The sequence below is a fragment of the Miniopterus natalensis genome, chromosome 19, assembly GCF_054644295.1.
Source record: "Miniopterus natalensis isolate mMinNat1 chromosome 19, mMinNat1.hap1, whole genome shotgun sequence".
In the NCBI taxonomy this organism is placed as follows: Eukaryota; Metazoa; Chordata; class Mammalia; order Chiroptera; family Miniopteridae; genus Miniopterus; species Miniopterus natalensis.
The window spans coordinates 30,863,016-30,884,846 of NC_142099.1; the positions used below are offsets into that span (position 1 = coordinate 30,863,016).

General features: G+C 51.7%; 1 protein-coding gene across 1 annotated transcript; it reads left to right on the top strand.

The window, feature by feature from the left end:
• The first annotated feature begins 3,178 nt into the window (after positions 1 to 3,178).
• SLC26A9 (solute carrier family 26 member 9) lies at positions 3,179 to 21,596 on the top strand. The gene is made up of 20 exons (XM_016215863.2): positions 3,179 to 3,303; positions 6,373 to 6,512; positions 6,614 to 6,724; positions 7,337 to 7,512; positions 9,048 to 9,212; positions 9,754 to 9,906; positions 10,223 to 10,305; positions 11,041 to 11,188; positions 11,477 to 11,590; positions 11,780 to 11,857; positions 12,388 to 12,483; positions 14,182 to 14,288; positions 14,997 to 15,066; positions 15,198 to 15,290; positions 15,421 to 15,534; positions 16,140 to 16,421; positions 17,483 to 17,537; positions 18,702 to 18,847; positions 20,160 to 20,231; positions 21,549 to 21,596. Exons 1-20 carry the CDS (start codon positions 3,179 to 3,181, stop codon positions 21,594 to 21,596), a joined length of 2,376 nt encoding a protein of 791 aa, XP_016071349.2.
• Positions 21,597 to 21,831: the final 235 nt, after the last annotated feature.

Sequence of the window (21,831 nt, forward strand, 5' to 3'; positions counted from 1 at the left end):
TCACCCACCTGTGCTCTCAGGATTTCCCCACCATTGCCCCTTTTCCTCCCTCCCTTCCCTGGAAGTGACAGCCAGGAGTGGCCAAGGCCAACACTGGTGTGCAGGCTGGAGAGCCCCAAGTAAAGGAGATCTGAGGAGCAAGAGATGCCAGGGCAGGAGGGCAGGGAGAGCTTCGTAGATCAGGAAGAGGGCAGGAGGAAGGAGGAGAGGGGCGAGGGGGGGAGGAACCTAAGCGGGCAGCGAGGATGGGCAGGCCTAGGAAGGAATAGTGAGTCCTGGAGCCTGGGGAGGAGGGAAGCGTGGAAAGAGTCCCAGAGGTAAGGCGGAGCCCAGCTTGGCTGAGGGTCCTGGATGGTGCAGTGGCACGCAGCCAACAAATTTACCAAGTCCACCAAACAGGGCCGGAGAGTAAAAGGACAAACATGCTAAAAATAAGGAGTTTGGGCCCGGTGTGGCTCAGCGGTTGAGCACCCACCTAGGATCCAGGGCACATGCCCAGGTTGCGGGCTCGATCCCCAGCAGGGGGCGTGCAGGAGGCAGCCAATCAATGACTCTCTCATCACTGATGTTTCTATCTCTCTCTCTCCCTCTCCCTCTCCCTTCCTCTCTCTGAAATCAATAAAGACATATATATTTTTTTTAATTTTAAAAATAAAAATAAGGAGTTTGGGCTTGATCCCCCTGGAAATGAAGAAGCTGAGGGTTTCTGAGCAGGGCATGTAGTCTCAAGACAGGGAATCAGTTAGCAGGCTATTGCAGCCATCCAGGTGTGAGATAAGAGCTGCGGAGGTGGGGGATGGGAGACACACTGGAAGGAAGTAGTAATGGAGCTGATGAACAACTGAATGTGGAGGCTGGGGGAAGCGAAGGGCAGGGACAAGTGTGGAGGACAGGCCTGGGTGGCAGGGAGAAAGGTACCACTGAGGAAATGGGAAACAGGGCCAGCCAGGGGAGCTGGGTTAGTAGGGGCTCAGTAGGACCAGATGGTAACAACCCCCTCCCCACAAGTGCATTACTAGAGCTTAGAACTTTGAAAGCTGCTGGGGAAGGGGTCACTGCCTGCCCGTCTGCATGGAATCGAGGTCTCCCATCACCCCCTCTTCCAAGGGGTTCCCCTCTTCTGGGTCAGCCCCCTTTGAAAATTTCGGCTATTCTTTTGTAAGTAGTCTTCTGTGGCCTGGATAGACCCCCCTAAACCACAAGTCTTTCCCTGAAGCCAGGCTGGAGCTGTGGGCTCCTCCAGAGAGGGCCCTCCAGGCAAATGACCTGGAAAGCTAGATCCTTCCAGCCTCTGGAGAGGGTGGGAGCAAGGCAATCTGGCTTCACTGGAGGGTGCAGGCCTGGAAGTCTCTGAATAGTCTCTCCTTGGAGGAAGGAAGCACCCTCCCATCTTACCCCTCGCAGTCATCCTTGTTACCTTTACTGGGCGCCTGGAAGGCCAGCCACTTCAGAGGATCTCCACAGTCAAACCTGGGACTCTTATTAGCCCCACTTACAGATGAAGAAACCAAGTCTCTGTATCCAGCTCATCTGGGTCTAAAACTTATGCTGTTTTCCTTATGCCGCTCTGCCTCTCCTTTCTCCCACTGGAATGTCTCACATGCCATGACTCTTACTCAATTCAGCCCATGTCTTCTCCAAAACACCATTTATTGATTCACTCAACAAGCATTTGTTGTGTGCATACTAAGCACCAGGCACGGGGCTGGGCACAGGCACTTGGGCAGGTTCAACCCCACTGCCTTCCAGCCAGCGGGGCTTTGCCAAATTTCTAGCCCATGCTTATTGCTGTTGGTGGACCTTGGGGTCCCACAACAGAATGAATGGAATGCACCAGCTCAACCTTTGTGTCAATTTGGGAGCAATCTTATTATAATAACAACTCACATTTGCAGCCTTCATTACATTTTACACAACCTTTCTTGACCGTTACCTCATTTGATCCTCACAACCCTGTGAGACAGCTGTTACCCCATTTCACTGACAAGGACCCTGAGGTTCAGAGAGGTAATGCCGCCCCTTCCACCCACCAATAAAGCCAGACCAGACCCAGGTTTCTAGAACCTTGGTTAACGCACTTCCCATCTCTCCCCCGTGTTCTCTTCCACAGAAGGCATCGACTGCTCCCCTCTGATCACCTCCCATGCACCCAGGTTCTCCCTAGGAGTCAGGGTACATCCCTAGGCCGGAGTGTTTTCTCACTTTCAACCCCATCTCAAATCTTTTGCCAAACTGGCCACAGCCACCCTACACATCCCACCTCCCAGAAGTCAACCCTCCCTCTAACCCTGCCCTATGGCTTCCCTCTCCCTCCTGCCTCCTCCAAGGTCCTCCAGGTGGCTTCTCCCAGCTCTGGAGGGCAGGGGACAGGAGGGGAGACCAGTGGTTGGAGGAAGGAGGGGGAAAGGTTCCTAAAGGAACCTCCTCTGGACTTCCAGGGCCCTGCACTTAGCTCTGCTGGCTGGGCTCCTGGAACATCAGCAAGGTTGCGCAAAACTTGAGGTGGAGAGAAACACCAGTATACAAGGGTGGAGGGAAGGTTAGGCACAGGAAGCACGAGAGAGCCAGCTGGCACCGACCGTCCTGATTTCCCCAAACATACCATTGTCCCCCATCCCCCAGGGAAACCTGCTGGTGAAGTCCTGGGTGTCTCCTTCAAGAAGCAGCCTCCTTGAGGTCATTTTGGCCTTCCCCTTGCCCCTGGGCAGGCTGTTTTCTCTGTTTCTTCCAAGCTGTCCGGCTGAATGGTATTAGCCTTTCTGCCAGTGAAACTGAGGTCTGGGGAGGGGGAGGGGCCAGGGGAGGCATCAGGGGCCTTGAGGGGAGGCAAGGGGTAGAATCAACCTGCCGAATCCCAGCTGGGTTCCTGCCCTCGCACTCCCACCTTTTCTTTGCCTGGTGTTCAGTGGGGATGACGGTGATGTCACAGGGTGCCAAACAAAACAGCCAGGGGGAGTGTGTGCATCATCAGTGCCCGGGAAGGAAGGCCACTGAAAGAAGTAAGTCTAGTGGAAGGACTTGAAAGAAGGAAGGGAGGCACCTTCTGGATGGGGGCGGGGAAGAGCAGCATAAAACTGCTGCAGCAAAGACTAGAGAGAGAAGGCCCAAGCTGGCACTGAGGAGGGATGCCCCCCATCCTCCCGTTTTGCCTCTCCCAAAGCCTGTAAATGCCCCAGACATGAGCCAGCCCAGGCCCCGCTACGTGGTAGACAGAGCTGCGTACTCTCTCGCCCTCCTCGACGATGAGTTCGAGAAGAAGGACCGGACGTACCCACTGGGAGAGAAGCTTCACGATGCCTTCAGGTAATGTGACCCAGAGCCCAGGCTCCTCTCCTCTGCTCCCCACCTAAACCCCTCCTGCACCAGGCATGGCTCTTGCAGCAGTATCCCTGAGACAGAGCCCGGGAAAGCTCAGGGGATGGGTAGTTTGGAACCCTGAATTGAAGATCCTGCAATTTCACCTATCCTGAGACTCCCAGGGAGGGTGGGGATAGGAGCAAGGACCACCCACAGCTTCAGCAGGACCATCCCCAAAGCCCTGCATCAGGCCTTGCCATAGTTTCAGTCCACTCAAGTGTTTCTTGAGTTCTTAAGGGAGCTAGAGATGGGCATGCTACAGCATGGGGCCGGGGGCATCAGAGCCCTTACTTCGATGACCTATCCCCAACTTATTAAGAAAAATCTGAAGCCACCACCATCCCATGTTCTTTGTTCTCTCCTTCTCCTAGATAGTCCTTCCTTTTCCTGGTCCAGAGAATGCCCAAAGGTGGCCCCTAGAGGGTACCTACCAGGATGTGGTCCTGCCAGCCCCTGGGCTATTTCTGGTCTCAGATCCTGGAACTGTGGTGGTGGGTGGTTAGGCCTTGCCTCTAAGGAGGGGCTACATGAGGTGCTCCATACCCGCACTCCAGAAGCCTGAGGCTACAAGCGTTACCTTCCCCCTTCCCAGACTTCTGGCGAGCCTCTCTCAGGCCACTGTAGGCTGGCTCAGTCTTCCTCACTCCCTGAAGGAAACAGCTGATTCAGTTACCTGGATTGAGGTCACTGGCAATGGTTGAAGTGGAGATGCAGGTGGAACTGGTTCAGACCAGGGGAATCACCCACTTCAGTTTTCACCAAAAACCCAGGCCCAACCCTACCTCTCCTCAGAGGTTCCATCTCTGCCCAGTTACAGCTAAGGTATTCAGTGCCCAGTGCCCAGGCACTGTACCCACAGCTGTGCTCCTTGGATAGGTGGGCTCTGCCAGCCTTGGTGCTCAAAGAATTTAAGTTTAGATTGTTTCTATGCTGCAGAGAGGAGGGCATCTGCTGCTGTCCTAAAAGATCTGGATGGTAAAAATTATACAGGGATGTAGAGAGCTAACAATCCCCATGAGGCTGGCACGAGAGCCTGAACAGTGCCTGGCACACATAAGGTGCTCCAGTAAATATTTGTTTAATGAATGAATGAATGTCTAGAAAGCTAATCCCTCTGCCCACTTCCCTCTTGCCTTCTGGAGCCTCTGTATAGGTATTTGGCATCAATTTCTAGCTCTTTTCTCAGGCTTCAGATTGTTTTGCTCAACATATGACAGGCTTGCAAGTAAGGCTGGGCAGGTACAAACCTTCAAGTGAGTTGTTTTTCTTTCCCTAGCCAGCTCTCTATTCACATGTCCAGTTTTCCCTGCCACAAACAAACCTGAGAGTTCCTACAGGGCTGGTTCTCTCTTAGGACAAGGCTTTAGAGATGCTTTAAGCTGTTTACCACCAGTCTAATCCCCCACCCACCATCCCAGGGATGGAAGAAGCACCCCCCTGCCCCAGAGAAGACTAGGGAGTCAGATGTGGGTAGTGATGCTTTTCCATGGAGCATTGGTTGGGACAGAAATCTGTATAGACTATACAGGGCGCAAAGCATTATCTGTGTGTATTTCAGCCTTGGGTGAAATCCAGGGGACCCAGTGTGAGGGAAACTATTGTTGAGCAACAGCAAAGATCAAGAAAGGAGGCCTAATCAGAGCGGGCCAGTGAGTCATCAGATGGGCCCTGGGTGTTTGAGTTCCCTCAACTGCGAGAAGAAAAGTAAATGCCTCCCACCCTCTTCTAGTCATCAATCCCCCAGCTGTCACCCTCCAGTTTGTAGGCCCTTGTTCCTACCGCTCCCGAGTTTCTATGAAAGGACCTGGAGGTGTTCAACAAACAGGGCAGGGATCAACTCTCCCCGCCCGGCGTTGACCAATGAGCAGCTCCCCGTGTTTTCCTCCCCCGATGAATTAACAGGGGAAAGAACTTGGTGTTGGCGTCATCGCACATGAAGGATGGTGGGTCCACAGAGGCACACCCTGCAGGGACAATGGAGCCTTCCTTTGGAGGGAATTCTAAGAGAGATGGCAGCAGCCCCTACTCAGACTGAGTTTCTTTCTATTTTTTTTTTTGTACTGTTTGAATTTTTACAGTGAGATCATAGTCACTTTTCATGGAAAGGTTTAGCGGTAAGCCTATAACCTATTCCTTCTTTTTACCGAGGATCCTTGGAGGGAAAAGATCCCCACTCAGGTCCCCTAGTAACTAGAGCTTTGGGTAAGCAAATGGATGGCATTTACTACTGGAAAGATAATGGTGAGTCTATATCTGTAAAATGCGTTTAGCAATACAGGGGTGGGCAAAAGTCGGTTTACAGTTGTGAGTACGCAAAACAGAGAGTTTACTCTTGTGTTATTATTTACTAATGATTGTCTTAGCCTTCCATGCGAACTGTAAACCTACTTTTGCCACACAATGTATATACTTCGTCTGCACAGACAGTTTATTGTAAATACACTCGGACAGACTGAGTTTCAATACCAGCTCATCCTTTCCCTTATCCATTCATTTATTCAACATATATTTATGAAGCACCCCAATGTATGCACAAGGTATACAGAAATGAACAAGAGAGCCAGACCATTGTGGGTTTGCCGTTTCGTGGGAGAGAGACCAAAAGGAAGCCATCAGCCACAGGGCACCCGTGGAGCTAAGAAGCCCGGACAGGGAGGCTGGGTCTGTGTTCCATCAGACAGGAACTCAGGGAAGCCTTTCCTGGAGAGAGGCCAACCGAGATGGGGGCTGGAATTGACACATCGGGAGGTTAAGCCACCGTGAAAGTCATGCCTTTAGGCCAAGTCTGGTAGACTTCCCGCGGCAGCACCAGTCAGGGGCCTCCAGCTATGCACAGGGCATGCGGATGGCTCTCAAGAGAAAGCTTCTGCCTTTTCTTCTCAGTATCTTACACGCTGTTCAGTATGGGTGCTCACCATATTCTGAGTGAATTTTGAACAAATAAATGACCAGTGACAGGATACTGAGTCCAAGCTGGGGCAGCGCTGACTGGAAATCTGCCCCTTTGCCCTCCAGATGTTCCTCTGCCAAGATCAAAACCGTGGTGTTTGGGCTGTTCCCTGTGCTCTCCTGGCTCCCCAAGTACAAAATCAAAGACTACATCGTCCCCGACCTGCTTGGCGGCCTCAGCGGTGGATCCATCCAAGTGCCACAAGGTGAGGGGTCCTCTCAACCAGGCCTGTTCCTCTCCCACTCCCACCTTCTGTGGCCTCCATAACCCACGTGCCCCTAAGCCTTCATCTCCCGTCCTCTGCAGGCATGGCATTCGCTCTTCTAGCCAACCTTCCCGCCGTCAACGGCCTCTACTCTTCCTTCTTCCCCCTGCTGACCTACTTCCTCCTGGGGGGCATACACCAGATGGTGCCAGGTGAGCCGGAGGACAGGCGGTGTGAAAAGGGGTTCGGGTGATTTTCTATCTGCATTCTCTAGTTGGAGCCGGGTGGTTGTTGAGGGACCGTCACTGTGTCAGTCCCAGGTCCTCTGTGACCTTGGAGAAACCTCTTAGCTTCTGCGAGCTCAGTCAGCATTACTTGTTCTGCCTTCCTCCCTGGAATGTGGGGAAAACTTGGTGGAACAAAATGAACTGTGTGCCATAAAGTGCTAAACAGCTGTGAGAAATTACCTTCTAGCCCCCAGGCTGGTCTCAGCAGGCCACTGCGGGGGACATTTGGAGTTCTCTGGTACTAAGTGAGATAGAGAAAAAGGGCCTGGTCACAAGGCCTGTTTCTGGGTTGGGTTCTGCTTGTATTTCCAAGCTTGATTCCTCACGTGTCCAATAAAATAATATTAACAGTTGAGATGAAAGCACCGTGAGAAGTGTAGATCATGGTCAGATGGGAGTGGTGATATGCTGGAGAGAAGCCTTGGAGGCCTTGGGCTCCATCCCCTTGGGGATCAGGGAGCAATCCTGGGCCCCTTGATGGTTTCTGTAAGTTTGGTCCAAGCCTCTGACTTTTGCTGGCTGGGTGGGGCACCACAGGTACCTTTGCTGTTATCAGTATCCTGGTGGGTAACATCTGTCTGCAGCTGGCCCCAGAGTCAAAATTCAAGGTCTACAACAATGCTACCAATGAGAGCTATGTGGACACAGCAGCCATGGATGCGGAGAGGCTGCACGTGTCAGCGACACTAGCCTGCCTGACTGCCGTCATCCAGGTGAGGGGGATGGCCAAATCCCTGCCAGGGCCCTGGCCAGGAGAGCATTAAACCACCCTGTCCCTGACTCAAAGACCCAGCTTTGATGTTAAAGCTGATTTAGGGCTCTACCTCCTCCCTCTTCTCCATTCTTAGGGCTACCAAAAACTTAGAAAAGCTAGATACCTCCTCACCTCCCTCCAGCAGGTCCATAAGACCAGCATTCAGACTTAATAAATCTGTCCTGAGTTTGGACTGTCTCACAGACTCGCAGCCTCTCTCCACTCCCTTTCCAGAGCCAGCTCTCTGCCAGCACAGTCCTTCTATTTCCTGACACCCCCTTAGCCCCTCCAGCCTCCTCTGCTCCAAGCCACAGCATCACCTGCACAGCATAAATTTCCTTTTCGCCACATGCAAAGGACTCTGCTAGGTTTTGTGAAGCACAGCCTAACAGAATGCCAGAGCAGGAAGCAAACTGAGAGGCACCTTTCATTCATTCATTCATTCAGTTAATGTTTCTTAGTTATTTCACTGTGCCAGGAACTGGGCTAGGCCCTGGGGATAACAGATAAGTAAGAAAGAGGCCCAATTCTCCAGAAGCTCCCAGTCCAACAGAGGAAGTAGCCATGTCAACAGATAAATTTGTGGGCATTGAGATAAGCAGCATAATAGAGCTATGTACAAATAGCTGTGGGAACACCAAAAAGAGTCAGGAAAGACCTCTCCTCAAAGAGAGGGGGTGATCTGAGTCTTAAGGGAGGACTAGCAGTTGGCCAGTAAGCAAATGAATGAGGCATGCAAGGACGGTCCAGGCAGAGAAAACTTACCCCCAGAACACTATGGCCTTAGAGAGGGCAAACTGACCAGGAATGGCAAGGCAAGGGGTATAGTGGGTCTGGAGGGCAGCGGGCCTTTGGGGATGGGCCAGAGAAGAGGCCAGAAAGGTAGACATGGAATAGACAATGAGATCTGAAGTCTGTCCCCTAGGTAGTTGCTTTGTGTCCAATTGGCAGTCAAGGATAATTTGGGCTATGGAGAAGACGATGGGTGGTAGGTGGATCAGAATCAAGGCAGAGAACCTGTTGGGGATATGCAGAGAGGCAGGCAAGAGTGCTGGGGGCCTAGCCCAGTGGTGGCCATGGAGAAAACTGTTGAGATAGGGGTGGACTTGAGGAACATCTTGCCAGGAGCAAAATTGACTGGGCTTTGGTTACAGATAGGGTGTGGGAGGTGAGGGAGAGATGACTCCCACAGTACTGGTTGGCCAACTGGGTGGATGGCAGTGTCATCCACTGACAAAGGAAACACTGAGGGAGGACAAGTTTCATTTACAGATGAGGAAACTAAAGCCAGAGAGGTGGGGTGACAAAGAGGCCAGTGTCCTTCAGGGACCAAAATTCTGCGGTCACAGTAAAGAGCAAGACAAGGTCCGGAAGGACTCATTTCCCCAGAGTTCCTGCTGCCCAGGGCTGCACAGAACTCCAGCCCTGGGTTTGGGTCAGGCAGGTGTGGGAGCTGCTGACCCTCTTGGTCATTCCCCCCCCCCCTTCCCCCAGATGGGCCTGGGCTTCATGCAGTTTGGCTTTGTGGCCATCTACCTCTCCGAGTCCTTCATCCGGGGCTTCATGACGGCTGCCGGTCTGCAGATCCTGATCTCGGTGCTCAAGTACATCTTTGGACTGACCATCCCCTCCTACACAGGCCCAGGGTCCATCGTCTTTGTGAGTCCAGGACTGTGCCTTGCGAATGGGGAGGGGCTCAAGCTAACACAACAGCCAACCTCACTCTTTGAAGTAGTTGTACACTTCTCATCATGAGATGCTCTCAAGCAAGGGCCAGCTGTCCCGGTGTTAGGAGAGGATGCTGAGAGGGTTCTCACATTAAGAGGGAGGGTCAAATGCACGACCTCGAGGGCTGGGTAAGGTTCTCTGTGGTTAATCCTTGCAGAAAAGGAGAGGTACACTCTTCATCAGTTCCCCCTTCCACTGCCTGGGAAGTCCTTCATTATGTCTTTCATGATCCCTCCTCCTTCTAGAGAAAGAGAAAGGGAATCAACATGCCTATCCCAGCATGAGCTCCAGACGTGCCCTTTGGGAGAAGGCAGTGGAAAATGGTATAGTGTTCCTGACCACGGTCCAGGTTCTGCTTTGGCGTGCCTCCATGAGCACTGACAATATCCCTTCATGGGGTCAGACATCCAGTGGTGGAGGTGGTGTGGGAAGAAAGGGTGGGAGCCCATAGGCATGATGCTCTCTCCACCAGACCTTCATTGACATTTGCAAAAACCTCCCCCACACCAACATCGCCTCGCTCATCTTCGCCCTCATTAGTGGTGTGTTCCTGGTGCTGGTGAAGGAGCTCAACGCTCGCTACATGCACAAGATCCGCTTCCCCATCCCTACTGAGATGATTGTGGTAAGGACCTGGCCTGGGGCTGGGCGTTGAGGGCCAGGAAAGAGAGGCCATGAGAAGAGGCATCCAGCTCCAGCCAGGGCCAGGGAGCCCCTACGCACCCTCAACCCCCTCCAGTGTCAGCCAGTAGAGCATGAAGTCCAGGGTGAATCCTTTCCATCCCCCTGAATTTGACTCTCTTCCTATTCCTTGGGGTCGTCCCCCTCAAAGAGGCAGGCAAGTGGGATTTGGGGTCCCAGAGAAAACGGAGGCTTGGGAGAGAGCCCTGCACTGACCCCAACTTTGAGCCAGTCCCCATTTTCCGCTTTGGGGTTTGCAGGTGGTGGTGGCAACAGCTATCTCCGGGGGCTGTAAGATGCCCAAAAAATATCACATGCAGATCGTGGGCGAGATCCAACATGGGTGAGTCCAGGGGGCTGGAAAGTGTGATGCCAACCCCACCGCACTCCCCAGCGAGGCCTGGGCTCAGAGGCTGAGCTGAGAGGAACCCTATGACAGTGCATTATAAACCCTATGACACTGACCAGCTATGAATTGCTACTATTACTTATTATGAGAAGAGCCACACGGGGCAAGGCTGGCTGTTTTATGAACAGTCTTAACTGCCACACTCACCCCAGAAGTATTCGATGGATGCTGTTAAAGCAACGCCTCTTAGATCAGCCTTTATCTGGCTCTTTGCCCTGTTCTAATGCATTGACTCTTTTTATCCATGTGGACAGGAAGCCATTGGATAAACCAAATTCATTAAGCATCCATTCTGTGCCAGGCAGCAAACTGGGCCCTGGAAGGGCTCAGGCAATGCTGTGCTGCAGAGCAGGGGAGGGGAGGGTGATGTTCACAACTCTGGGGGCTAGTAGGTGTAAAGGGTCCAGAATCTGGGTGTGAACAAACAAGGTTGTGCCAATTACTGGCTCTGTGACCTTGAACAAGCCAGGCCTCTAAGCCTCCAGTTCTTATTTTGTCAATGGGAGTGATGGCCTACAGTGTTGTACTGAGGACTCAGATCGAAAGGGTAACCACGTGAGACCCTGGCACACAGTGGGGCTCTGCTGGTCCCTGCGAGTTGCTGAAGGACTCGGTACCCTCCCTCTCCTCACACCCTTGGGCCCTGCCTCCTCTCTGGCTCCTTGGCAGGTTCCCTACTCCTGTGTTGCCTGTGGTTTCTCAGTGGAAGGACATGGTTGGCACAGCCTTCTCCCTGGCTATCGTGGGCTATGTCATCAACCTGGCTGTGGGCCGGACCCTGGCGAGCAAGCACGGCTATGACGTGGATTCTAACCAGGTAGGTCCAGCTACCCCTGACAGGACTGAACCGGATGGGCCAAGGCCCAAGAAGCCTGGCAAAAGATATCTTGGGGCTCTGGACTGAGGTGAGGAAGGCTGCCTGCCAGTGGGGAGAGGGTCTCTGATCCCAGGAGCTGACCTCTGCTTGATTGGGAGTGGATGGCTTTATAGGAGTAGGTCAGGTCTTAGGCCCAAAACCCAGCTTGAATGGCTAACTCAGTTTGGTCCACTCCCTGCCACCCTGTCCCCACACCCCCAGCACCCAATCCTGCCCTTGTCGCCACAGGAGATGATCGCCCTAGGCTGCAGCAACTTCTTTGGCTCTTTCTTTAAAATCCATGTCATTTGCTGTGCTCTCTCCGTCACTCTGGCTGTGGATGGAGCTGGAGGAAAATCCCAGGTGAGCACTATACCAGGGGAGAGGGGGAGGGGAACAGAACAGTTGCCCAGAGAATCTCAGAAACCTGCAAGCCAGGCCAGCTGCTTCTCCCACCTTCCTCTCTCTTCCCTAGTCTCCACTCCACCAAAGGCATCTACTGGAAACAAATCAAGAGCAATACTCTCTATTCCCAACTCTTTCTCTGAACAGGTGGCAAGCCTGTGTGTATCTCTGGTGGTGATGATCACCATGCTGGTCCTGGGGTCCTATCTGTACCCTCTGCCCAAGGTAAGAGCCCAGCAGGAGAGCAGAGGCCAGCAAAAGACTCCAGTGCGAGCAACCCCTAAGAGTTATGCAGCGCTTTACAGATTGTCACAACCTGTGTAGTAGACAACATGGGTTTACTCTCCCCATTTTACAGGTGGGAGAAACTGAAGCTGCGAGAGTCTAAGTGATGCTCCTGGGGTGGTACAGCTCACAAGTTCAGGGCTGGACCCAGGCTCCAGCCTCCAAACAGTTGATTTGATTCCCCAGTCTGCTGACAAGTGCCCGTGAGCACCAGCATGGGAAGGCTCTAGCCATGGGCCATTTGGGTGTGAGAGGAGAGGGGAAGGGCGAAGAGGGACCAGGATGGGCCCCATGGCTCCAGCACCTGTGCTTTCCAATCCTAAGCCTGAGTGCAGAGATCTGGGAGCTCTGCCGGGAAATGTTCTAGAATTCCAGCTCTGTCCTGCCAGGCTCCAGGGTCAAGTGTGTTTGTAGGAAGGGCAGCAAGAAGGGGACACCCCAGTGACAGGAACAATGTTCTGCTTCCCTAGTCTGTGCTAGGAGCCCTGATAGCTGTCAACCTCAAGAACTCCCTCAAGCAACTTGCCGACCCCTACTACCTGTGGAGGAAAAACAAGCTGGACTGTGTAGGTACTGGGCAGCCCCTGGGTACCTGTCTGAGCCCTGCCCCCTTCTCCGACCTCACGGCCCTGTCACTTCTCCTGTGAATGATCTCTCTGGTTAGCTGATCTGTGATCGGCATTGCCAAGTGCTAAGAGTTCAGGCTTTAGCGTGAGGCACCCTATGTTCAAATCCTAACTCAGACATTCACAGGCTCCATAGTCAATAGCAAGTCTTTTAACCTCTCTGAGTCTCAGCTTCCTCATCTGTGAAATGGATATTTTATACTCCCTACCCTCAGGGTTGCTTATGTGGAAGAAATGAGACCATACAAGAAAGGAACACAAAGTCCAAATTGTATGTTGTGCTCAATTATTATTTTAATAATAATAATACCTAGCTATTATTTTTTTAATTTATAGTTCCAAAAAAAAGCAAAAATAAGTAGCTTAAAACAAAACCCCTAGAACATAAAGCCAGCAGAGCAGAGTCTTAAGGGAGTACCAGACTTCTCTGGAGTTCTATTTCCTCATCTGTTATGGGGGTGACGGTCGTGGCTGCATCACACACTGGTTCTGAAGATTAAATGAGATCACAATGGGAAAGCACCATGTGACCATAGAACACTCTCCAAACATGACTTATGTTATGATGAGTCACGTTCTCACCATATCTTCTGCTGGGCAATAGGAAGGAGGCTACCACATATTGACGACACAGCATTATCCCTACTTAAGCCTCACCATAACCTTTGAGAGAGGACTTGCTAATCTCCTTTCGAGATGATGAAACCAAGGCTCAGAGAGGTTAAGTAACTCACCAAAGGCCACAGATGTAGTAAGTGGCAGGGTCAGGATTAGAACTCCAAGTGTTGGATTCCAAGCCTCTGGGCTATACTGTCTCCTAGGGGAGCCAGAGAAGTGAGTGGTCCACCTGGAGTCCCCCAGTGAGTGAGTGAGTGAGAGGTGAGGAAAGGAGAAAAACCGTGTCCCAATTCCCAGCCCACCAATTTGTTGCTTTTACCCCATCCCAGTGATCCCTGGCTTGGCAATTAGTCCCAAATAGTCAAAGTGCTTTGGGTTCCCATCTGATCCTCACAATTCTCTACAGAAATTGGGTAGATTTATGTTCCTTTGAGAAATTTGGGAAACTCTAAAGGACCATAGGGGGCAACCATCAAAATGGAATTCAGTTCTGCCCCCACCCACCAGGCCCCAGGCCGTCAAGCCAGGAAGCATTGCTAAGCCTGTGTTGGGCATACATAGCTTAGTAGATAGAGAAAGGGAACTAAGTCTATTGATCACCCATTGGGTGCCCATCACTAGGCTAGGACCTCTATGTTTCTTAACTTGTTAATCCTTTCATGAAGGAGGTATTATTATCCCCCCCGTGGATTAGGCACCTAAGGCTCACATAGCTAGGAAGTAGGAGAACGAAACTTGGAGCTCAGGACTGACCCTAGACTTTTGCTCTTATTATTGCACCCTCTAAGACCTGTGTGTGCCGGACTTGTCTGTTAAAAACCAGACAAGATCAGGGAGCCACACTCAATCTAAGGGAAATGGACAAATGTAACCAAAACATAAAACCGTGCAAAAATGGCATGAAAATGGAAGGGTGGGTCTGGGTTGTGCTAGCAGAGAATAGCCTTGGCAAATCCAGAAAGACTTCCTGAAAGAGGCAGTTTTCTTCCCAGGCCTACTTTCACATCTCTTTCCTCACAGTGTGTCTGGGTGGTGAGCTTCCTCTCCTCCTTCTTCTTGAGCCTGCCTTACGGCGTGGCGGTGGGTGTCGCCTTCTCCATCCTGGTTGTGGTCTTCCAGACCCAGTTGTAAGTAACAGTCCCTGCCCCATGCCCAGGCCTGGCCCAGCCACCGTACCCTGCAGCCTTCTGGGCCTGGCACTGGAGGTGCTGCCAGGCCTGAGGAGAGCCTAACCCAGGCAGGACTATGGGCGCAGGCTGGGCTATCTGACTTCCCATATCCTGAAAACCCCAGAGGAAGCCATTGTGGTCTTGGAGGGCTGGGGACCAGAGAAAGTAGGAGAAGAGCAGGTGGGTAAGGATCAGTGTCCTTCCAAAGGTACTTCCAGACAGCAGATCAAATGGGACCCCACTCTAGGGGAATATGAGACCAGAGGACACATGCTGTGTCCTTCCAACAAAACTACATAGAACATTCCAGGGGATCCAGGCCAGGGTAAGAAGGATGCCAAATGTTAGGGAAACCCTGCCTTCTCTTCTGGAGAACTCAAGACCAGGAAGTGGTGATTTTAGGGCCACTTAAACTTGTCACCATGTGTACCTCCACCCCTTCTCCCTGCTAAGCCCCAGTTTGGGAGCTATGTCAAGGGCCTGTCATCCCTCTGGTTATAGCTCAGCCACCAAGCATGCGTCTCCAGTGCAGGAGGACAAGCTCAGCATCCCAGGGGTGAGGAAGGGACCCTCTCCTGCCCTGCCTCTGCCCCAGCCCCCAACCCCAGCACCGCCCCAGGCCTGTTCACTACTAGCACTCACTTGTGTTTTTTCTTCTTTATCCAGTCGAAATGGCTATGCTTTGGCCCAGGTGATGGACATGGACATTTATGTGAATCCCAAGACCTACAATAGGGTGGGTGATCCAAGCTTATGAACATCTTCTTTTGCCCTTCCCCCACCCCAAGTAGAAGAGGGGTTTTTAAAAATAAAAATAAAAATCAATAAAGACATTTCTGCCACCTGAACTCAGTCTCCCTGTCACAGGTCCAGGAAATCCAGGGGGTTAAGATCGTCACTTACTGCTCTCCTCTCTACTTTGCCAACTCGGAGATCTTCAGGCAGAAGGTCATTGCCAAGGTAAGTCTCAGTCCTCTGGTGATGAGAAAGGCTGGACAGAGAGGAAAGAAGATGGAAGAAAGGGGCCTGGGAGCCAAGGGCAAGCTTCCAAAGAGAGTAGAGGTCAAACCTGTTGACTCTTTCCCTACAGACAGGTATGGACCCCCAGAAAGTGTTGCTGGCCAAGCAAAAGTACCTCAAGAAGCAGGAGAAGGGAAGACTGATGCCCACGCAACAGAGGAAGTCTCTATTTATGAAAACCAAGGTGAGCTGAGGCTAGGGACAGCCCATGCTCTCTCCCCTGCCCTCTCTGATCTTGCACCCTGGTGCGCTTCCTCCCAGCACCCTTCAAGGCAAAGACAAAAGTCTCTGTGGACATTGCTTGGTGGTCACTGGCCATTCTTATCCTTGGGTGAGGGGATGCAAGCTCCCATGTCCCCTCATTCTCTGTTTAAGAAAGGATATGACCCATGGACTTATGAACAACCCCAGGAGGGGAACAGCAGTGAATTTCCCAGGGTACCCATCCAACCCAGAGCAGCATGTGGAGACGGGTGTGGGGGGTACAGGGAGAAACAGACAGGCACGGACAAATGCAAAAAAGGGCTCGATTATTTTCAAAGGGCTCTTTCCCACAATAAAGTAGGCTGTGGCTTCAGTGACTCTCTTAGAAGGATCCTCCAACTTTGTCTGGGTTGTGAGAGACCAAACAGGAGCCCCCGCCTGAGCAAGGGGCTTTGGGAGTTGCCTCTCCCGTGAGGATTTTGGGGCTTGTATTCACCATAATCAAGTTTAGTGATTCTCCTTGGCCCTGCTTGAGCCACAGCAAAGTTTCATTCAGTTTGCTGATCTCCCATCCCTCCCCCCTAGACTGTCTCCCTGCAGGAACTCCAGCAGGACTTTGAGAACCCCTCCCCGACTGACCCCAACAACAACCAAGCACCTGCTAATGGTGCCAGCGTGTCCTACATCACTTTCAGCCCTGACGGCCCCCCAGCTCCCCACTGTGAGCCACCGGCCCCTGCTGAGACTCCCAGTGAGCCCACTGATGTGCTGGCCAGCGTCCCGCCCTTCCTCACCTTCCACACCCTCATCCTCGACATGAGTGGAGTCAGCTTTGTGGACTTAATGGGCATCAAAGCCCTGGCCAAGGTGAGGCCGTTAGGCAGAGGGAGCACTGGTCACCCCCACGCACACTTTTACTCTGCTCTCACGCTCTCCATTTCTTGGAGCATTCATTCTAACAAGCTGAGGAAGGACATATGCCAACAAGACTCAAGGTCCCTTAGGATCTGTTTCTCTCAGATGTGACCAGGACAAGATGCTCTCTGTGCAGAGCAGGCCCAGACAGCCCAAGACAATTAGTGGCTGGAGAGGGAGACCTGAGGTCCAGGCCCTGCTGGTCGTACCCCTCACTACCAAAGGCCATCCCAAGTTCCCTCTCAGGCCACCAGGAAGCCACCCCAGGGTCCTCTGAGTAGAGTCCAGTTTGGCCCTTGTTTATGGTCTGCTGTCCCTTCCCACACTCACCCAGATACTCTAGCAGCAGCCAGTTCCAGGAGACTAGGAGGGAAGAAATAATATCAGTGCCTTAAATCCTTGGCCACTCGGGCAGCCCATGGGACAGCTTGAATAAATGTATTCATCTGACAACTTTTCGGCGACCACCTCCAAGGGTTGAGTCAGCCAACCTCAGAGCTGGTTCAGAACGAGGAGAGTAGAGGGGAACAGAGAGTATAAAGGCTGACATCACCCTTGGGCAGGTGCATGGAAAGTTCCATCCCCAGCTGGGGGCTCAGCCTGCTTCCTGGGCCTGGACCTGAAGTCCTGGTGGGCCTTGGCTGAAGCCCTAGCCTCTCGTGGGCGTTGGGCCTCCCTTGCAACTCCTGCCTGAAGCCACAAAGTCAGGAAAGAGGTAGAGTCTGGGAATCTAAGCTACTGAAAGAAAGATCTGGCCCCATCAGAAGGGGCCCTGGTGACTTTAAGTGCCCGCCTCCTTGGCAGAGCCCCACTTCCTCCCTGCTTTCAGAGAAGCCTTCAGCCCACACTCCAGCGAGGAGTGGTGTGCTTTGCTGCTATTTTTGCCTTTGGCTGCGGGGCTCTCAGGGATGCTTACTTGTTTGGCTTCCCCTCCAGAGTGGGTTTTGCGAATCACTTCTGAGAGGCACTCAGAACGTTCCTTTCCTTTTGTCTCCCTATCCTGACACTTCTAGCTGAGCTCCACCTACGGGAAGATTGGTGTGAAAGTCTTCTTGGTGAACATTCATGGTAAGAGAGGCAGGACATTTGGAGATTGAAACATTGGCGAGGGGGTGAGGTGGGAACAGGTTGGAGGGATGCTGAACAAGGGGGTAGAGATGAGAGCACCCACATATTCCCCCAACTACTGCCTGCTCATAAGAGCTTCGGACAGAAGTCAGAAGACACTGGCCAGACTACGTAAACCTCCCAGGGATCTCAACAGCAGAGTGGGAGACCATGGAGTTAAAGGACAGCTAGGATTCTAATTTTCCCCTCCACTAATTTGCCATATGTCCTTGGCCAAGTCATTTTCTCTGCCTAGGGATCAGTTGTCACCTATGTAAAATGAGGTTGACTAGATGAATTTGGGGGTCTTCTCTAAATCTGAAAGTTCATGAATAGTAAAACACACATACCATTACTACTCAGGGAATGCAGATATGCAGTTTTATATGCACACAATTTCCAAAGGGCACATACACAACCAGAGGATGTGTCCACAGAGCAGTGGACTTTCACATCCACATAGAGTTCAGGGACATGAACACATAGCAAGAACACAGACACACAAGAGAGTGTGAAGGGATACCTACTCGCACACCCCGTTCACCACAGAGGACCAGAGCCCTTCCAGGGGGCCTATCCAACTTCAGAACTGGCCTAAGGCAGGCCCAGGCTTGATGGAGGCCCTGCCCGGGGAGAGAGAATCTGTGATGGCAATGACGGGCTGTGCATGTGCTCCAGAGTTAGGCCAGAGGGTTCCTCCCACCTCACTGACACTCCTCAGGAAATCAGCTCTAAGATTTGGTACTAGTAAGAGCTCCACCACACACTGGAAGTTGCAGGAAAGTCCTGGGTAAGCAGGAGGAAGGATGGACCCTCAGAGGATAGAATTGGCAGCAGCCTTCTCATGAACATTTTAGTGTTTCCCTCTTGAATGACCACAAAGTACCAACTCCCTGAATCAAACTACTTCCTTCTACCATGGGTTGAAGGTTCAGCATCCTCGAGCTCATGTTGCCCTCTGCTGTCCAGAACTGATATTGCAAGGCCAATGCCACAGCCCTCTGAGGCCAGGAGAGCAACCTTCAGTCCTCTCTCTCCATTCCTTTCCCCAGCCTCCCTCACCCCCACCGCCAGCTCCAAGCCACAATGACTGTCATCTTCCTGAAGGTGGTCTTTTCCTTCCAGCCCAGGTGTACAACGACATTAGCCATGGAGGCGTCTTTGAAGATGGGTGTCTAGAGCGCAACCACATCTTTCCCAGCATACACGACGCAGTCCTCTTTGCCCAGGCAAATGCCAGAGAAGTGGCCCCAGGATGTGACTTCCAAGGGGTAATATCTGGGCACCTGGGGAATCCTAGGCCCCAGGACACTGAAATAGCAGGACCAGGGGGCATTAGAAAGAACACTGGAGAAGTTTGGTGTTCCAAAACCAATTCTGAATCTCAGTTTCCTTCCCTGTGGAATGGACACCCAAAACAAACATTACCTACCTCAAAGGGTTTTTCTTTTGTTTTTGTTTTAGGAATGATAGTTATATTCTTTATATCACTTGAAAGTGCTTTGTATATTATAAAATCTTTTATGAATATTAATGTACAGATAAGAAAACAAAAAGGAAAGAAATGAAGAAAAAAAAAAATTTCATGTCGAGGTCCCCAAACACCCAAAGCATATTGGTTATGCCCAGTTTTCTTTGCTCACTCCCCCTCCTCACTAGAAGAGGCTTTGGGGGAGGGAGAGGAGGAAGCCTGCCTGTTTTAATTTATCAGAGCTTGCAGATTTCAGGCTGGTGATGAATGAAGAAACTGGGTCCGAGTTTTGTCTCAGTTTCTTGACATTTAATTTACTAGCTCAGTAAGTGGTATGCAAATGAGCTACAAATAACACTGTCTAGGATTCCATGAAGCTGGGGAGGCAGAAAAAGCCCACCCCACTGGGGTCCCTGCCCAGGCCTTCCCTGCAACCCCCAACCTCCCAGAGTCCCCTCCCAGCTCAGCCCTGTCCTTGACCTCCCGAGACTGTGTCCCAGCCCTTGATAAAGCCCTATCCTGACATCCGTGGGTCATCGGAAAGCCTTTTCTGGCCTGAGAACAACCATTTGCTCTTTGCTTTAAGAGACTGATGACAGAGAAGCCATCTGTTCTGAGTGCTGAGAGACTGCCCAGGAAAACACAGGACCTTGGCTCCCGCCCCTGACACGTAGAGAGAAACTATGCAGGAGCACAGTTAATAAACCCTGTCCGCACGGCAAAAAGGACAATTCTGGAAGGATCCTTCTCACTTGTTATTGTACAAATAACATCCAGTTATTACAGTTTATATATTTAAAATAATGTATATTATATGTAATATATTTACATATTACAGAATATATTTATACATCTAAATCACACCACACCCTTTTCAAAGCAGCAAAGTGAGTGTGATGAGGAAACAGAGGGACATAGATTCCCAAAGTCAGGCAGCTGGCCAGGTACAGGCAGAGTCCGGCTATATTTTGTGAAGCAGGGGAGGGAGGGAAGGCAAGGGGCAGGAGAGCAGTTTTGAGTCAGAAAACGCGGTGTCACTGAAAGCCTGCCATTTGCACCAGGCTTTGTGGCTTAGTCAGGGAGCTCATTCTGCTCTGGTTTTCCCTCCCTAGGCCCCAGTGGACCCTGAGATCTCCTTATACGATGAGGAGGAGGAGACCTCCAGCTACTGGGACTTAGAGCAGGTGAGCTAAGGGGTGGAGGGGTGGGGGAGGCGGGGAAGGGAGACTCTCAGATCCAAGGTGCTCAGCGGGAGCTCTCACCTCCAGGCCAGAATGGTCATCTTGAAGTCAACAGCGTTTCTTTCTCACCTTTCTTTTAATAGCAGATCTTAATTCTTCTCACTCCCTGAAAGGCGGGGGGGGGGGGGGGGCACTGGACCTAGTCCTAGAGAACGAACATCTATTCTTAACTCTCCAACACATCAACCACGTGATCCTGGGCAACCACATAGCAACACCAAGCCCCAGTTTTCATCACTGCAAAATGAGGGAAATGTGGGTAACACCTGTGCCGTCTACTCACAAGATTAGCAGGGGAGTAACTGTTCTTTCATTAATTCAGCAGATATTTATGGAGCGCCTACTGCTTGCCTACACAGTTTCAGGGTGGGCATACAGCCGTGGACTAAACAAAGACCCCTGCCCTTAGGAAACATACCTGGTAGGGTCAGATGAATTCTAAGGGTGCAAATGCTCGTGGGACAAATACTGTTGCATGTGGACAGGCCTTAAAGGCGAAGAGCTATGCAGATGGGAGGAGTTAATATCTCCATAGGACCTTGCGGTCCCGACATGAAGAGTAGCACTACCGCAATGCTGAACTAAAAGAAACCAGACAGAAGTAGCATCTAACTTCATGCTTCCTCCCATTCTTTGTGGGCTTGGGTTCCACGGTCCTCTGAGCACGCCTCTGGGAGTGCTGATGACATGCAGGGGACAAGAAATGCAGCAAGAGCCACGAAGATTTGCAGGCTGATCGCTAGGCCCCCATGGAATCTCCAGCATGTTCCAAAATAGTTTATCAGCCAGAAAAAAGAGGGGCAGCCCTAGCCAGATAGCTCAGTTGGTTAGAGCATTGTCCTGATATCCCCAGTCAGGGCACATACAAGAGTCAACTAATGAATGCATAAATAAGCCGAACAACAAGTCAGTATTTCTTTCTCTCCCCCGCCCCCGCCCCATCCCTTCTTCTGTCTCTCTTAAAAAAAAAAAAAAAAATCAATTAAAAAAATTTTTAAGGGGAGGGACATCTGGAAGGTCACAGCACAACAGAGGACACTCCAAACTGGATTCCAAGCATCTTCTCCTATCACGTCTGGACCCATTCTTCTCTTAGGCCGACCCTGCCTCTCACCTGTCCTCACACACTCACTCAAACCCTCACACACACACATACACACTCACTCACAATGCTGCTTTCTGGCCAGGAGTCCATAAGGTCACCTCTTGGTTGCAGCCATTCTAAAGCAGCTCCTTCAACTCCCCTTTCCTTCCCCACAGGAGATGTTCGGGAGCATGTTTCACGCAGAGACTCTGACCGCCCTGTGAGGGCCCAGCAGTTCCCAGGCTGCCTCAGAGCACATGGCACCTGGGACTTCGTGAAGGACGAGCCTGGGGTCACAGCGGACGACAGGTAGAGGACAGCACCTCCACCAGGACTTCAGCTCCTCTCCAGTCTCCTCCTCCTCTCTCGTTACCCCGCCTCCCTCCTGGCATCTCTAGAGTGAGCCAATCTCAGAAGCAGGGAAAGCCACCTCTTCAGTCTTCTGCTAACCCCTCATGG

What these genes read in the sequence shown, in the direction of transcription:
- SLC26A9 (XM_016215863.2), top strand. Translation starts at nt 3,179, where the DNA reads ATGAGCCAGCCCAGGCCCCGCTACGTGGTAGACAGAGCTGCGTACTCT. An exon ending in GGCAGAAGGTCATTGCCAAG is followed by an intron (nt 15,291 to 15,420) that starts GTAAGTCTCAGT and finishes CTTTCCCTACAG; the next exon opens with ACAGGTATGGACCCCCAGAA. An exon ending in GCTACTGGGACTTAGAGCAG is followed by an intron (nt 20,232 to 21,548) that starts GTGAGCTAAGGG and finishes CCTTCCCCACAG; the next exon opens with GAGATGTTCGGGAGCATGTT.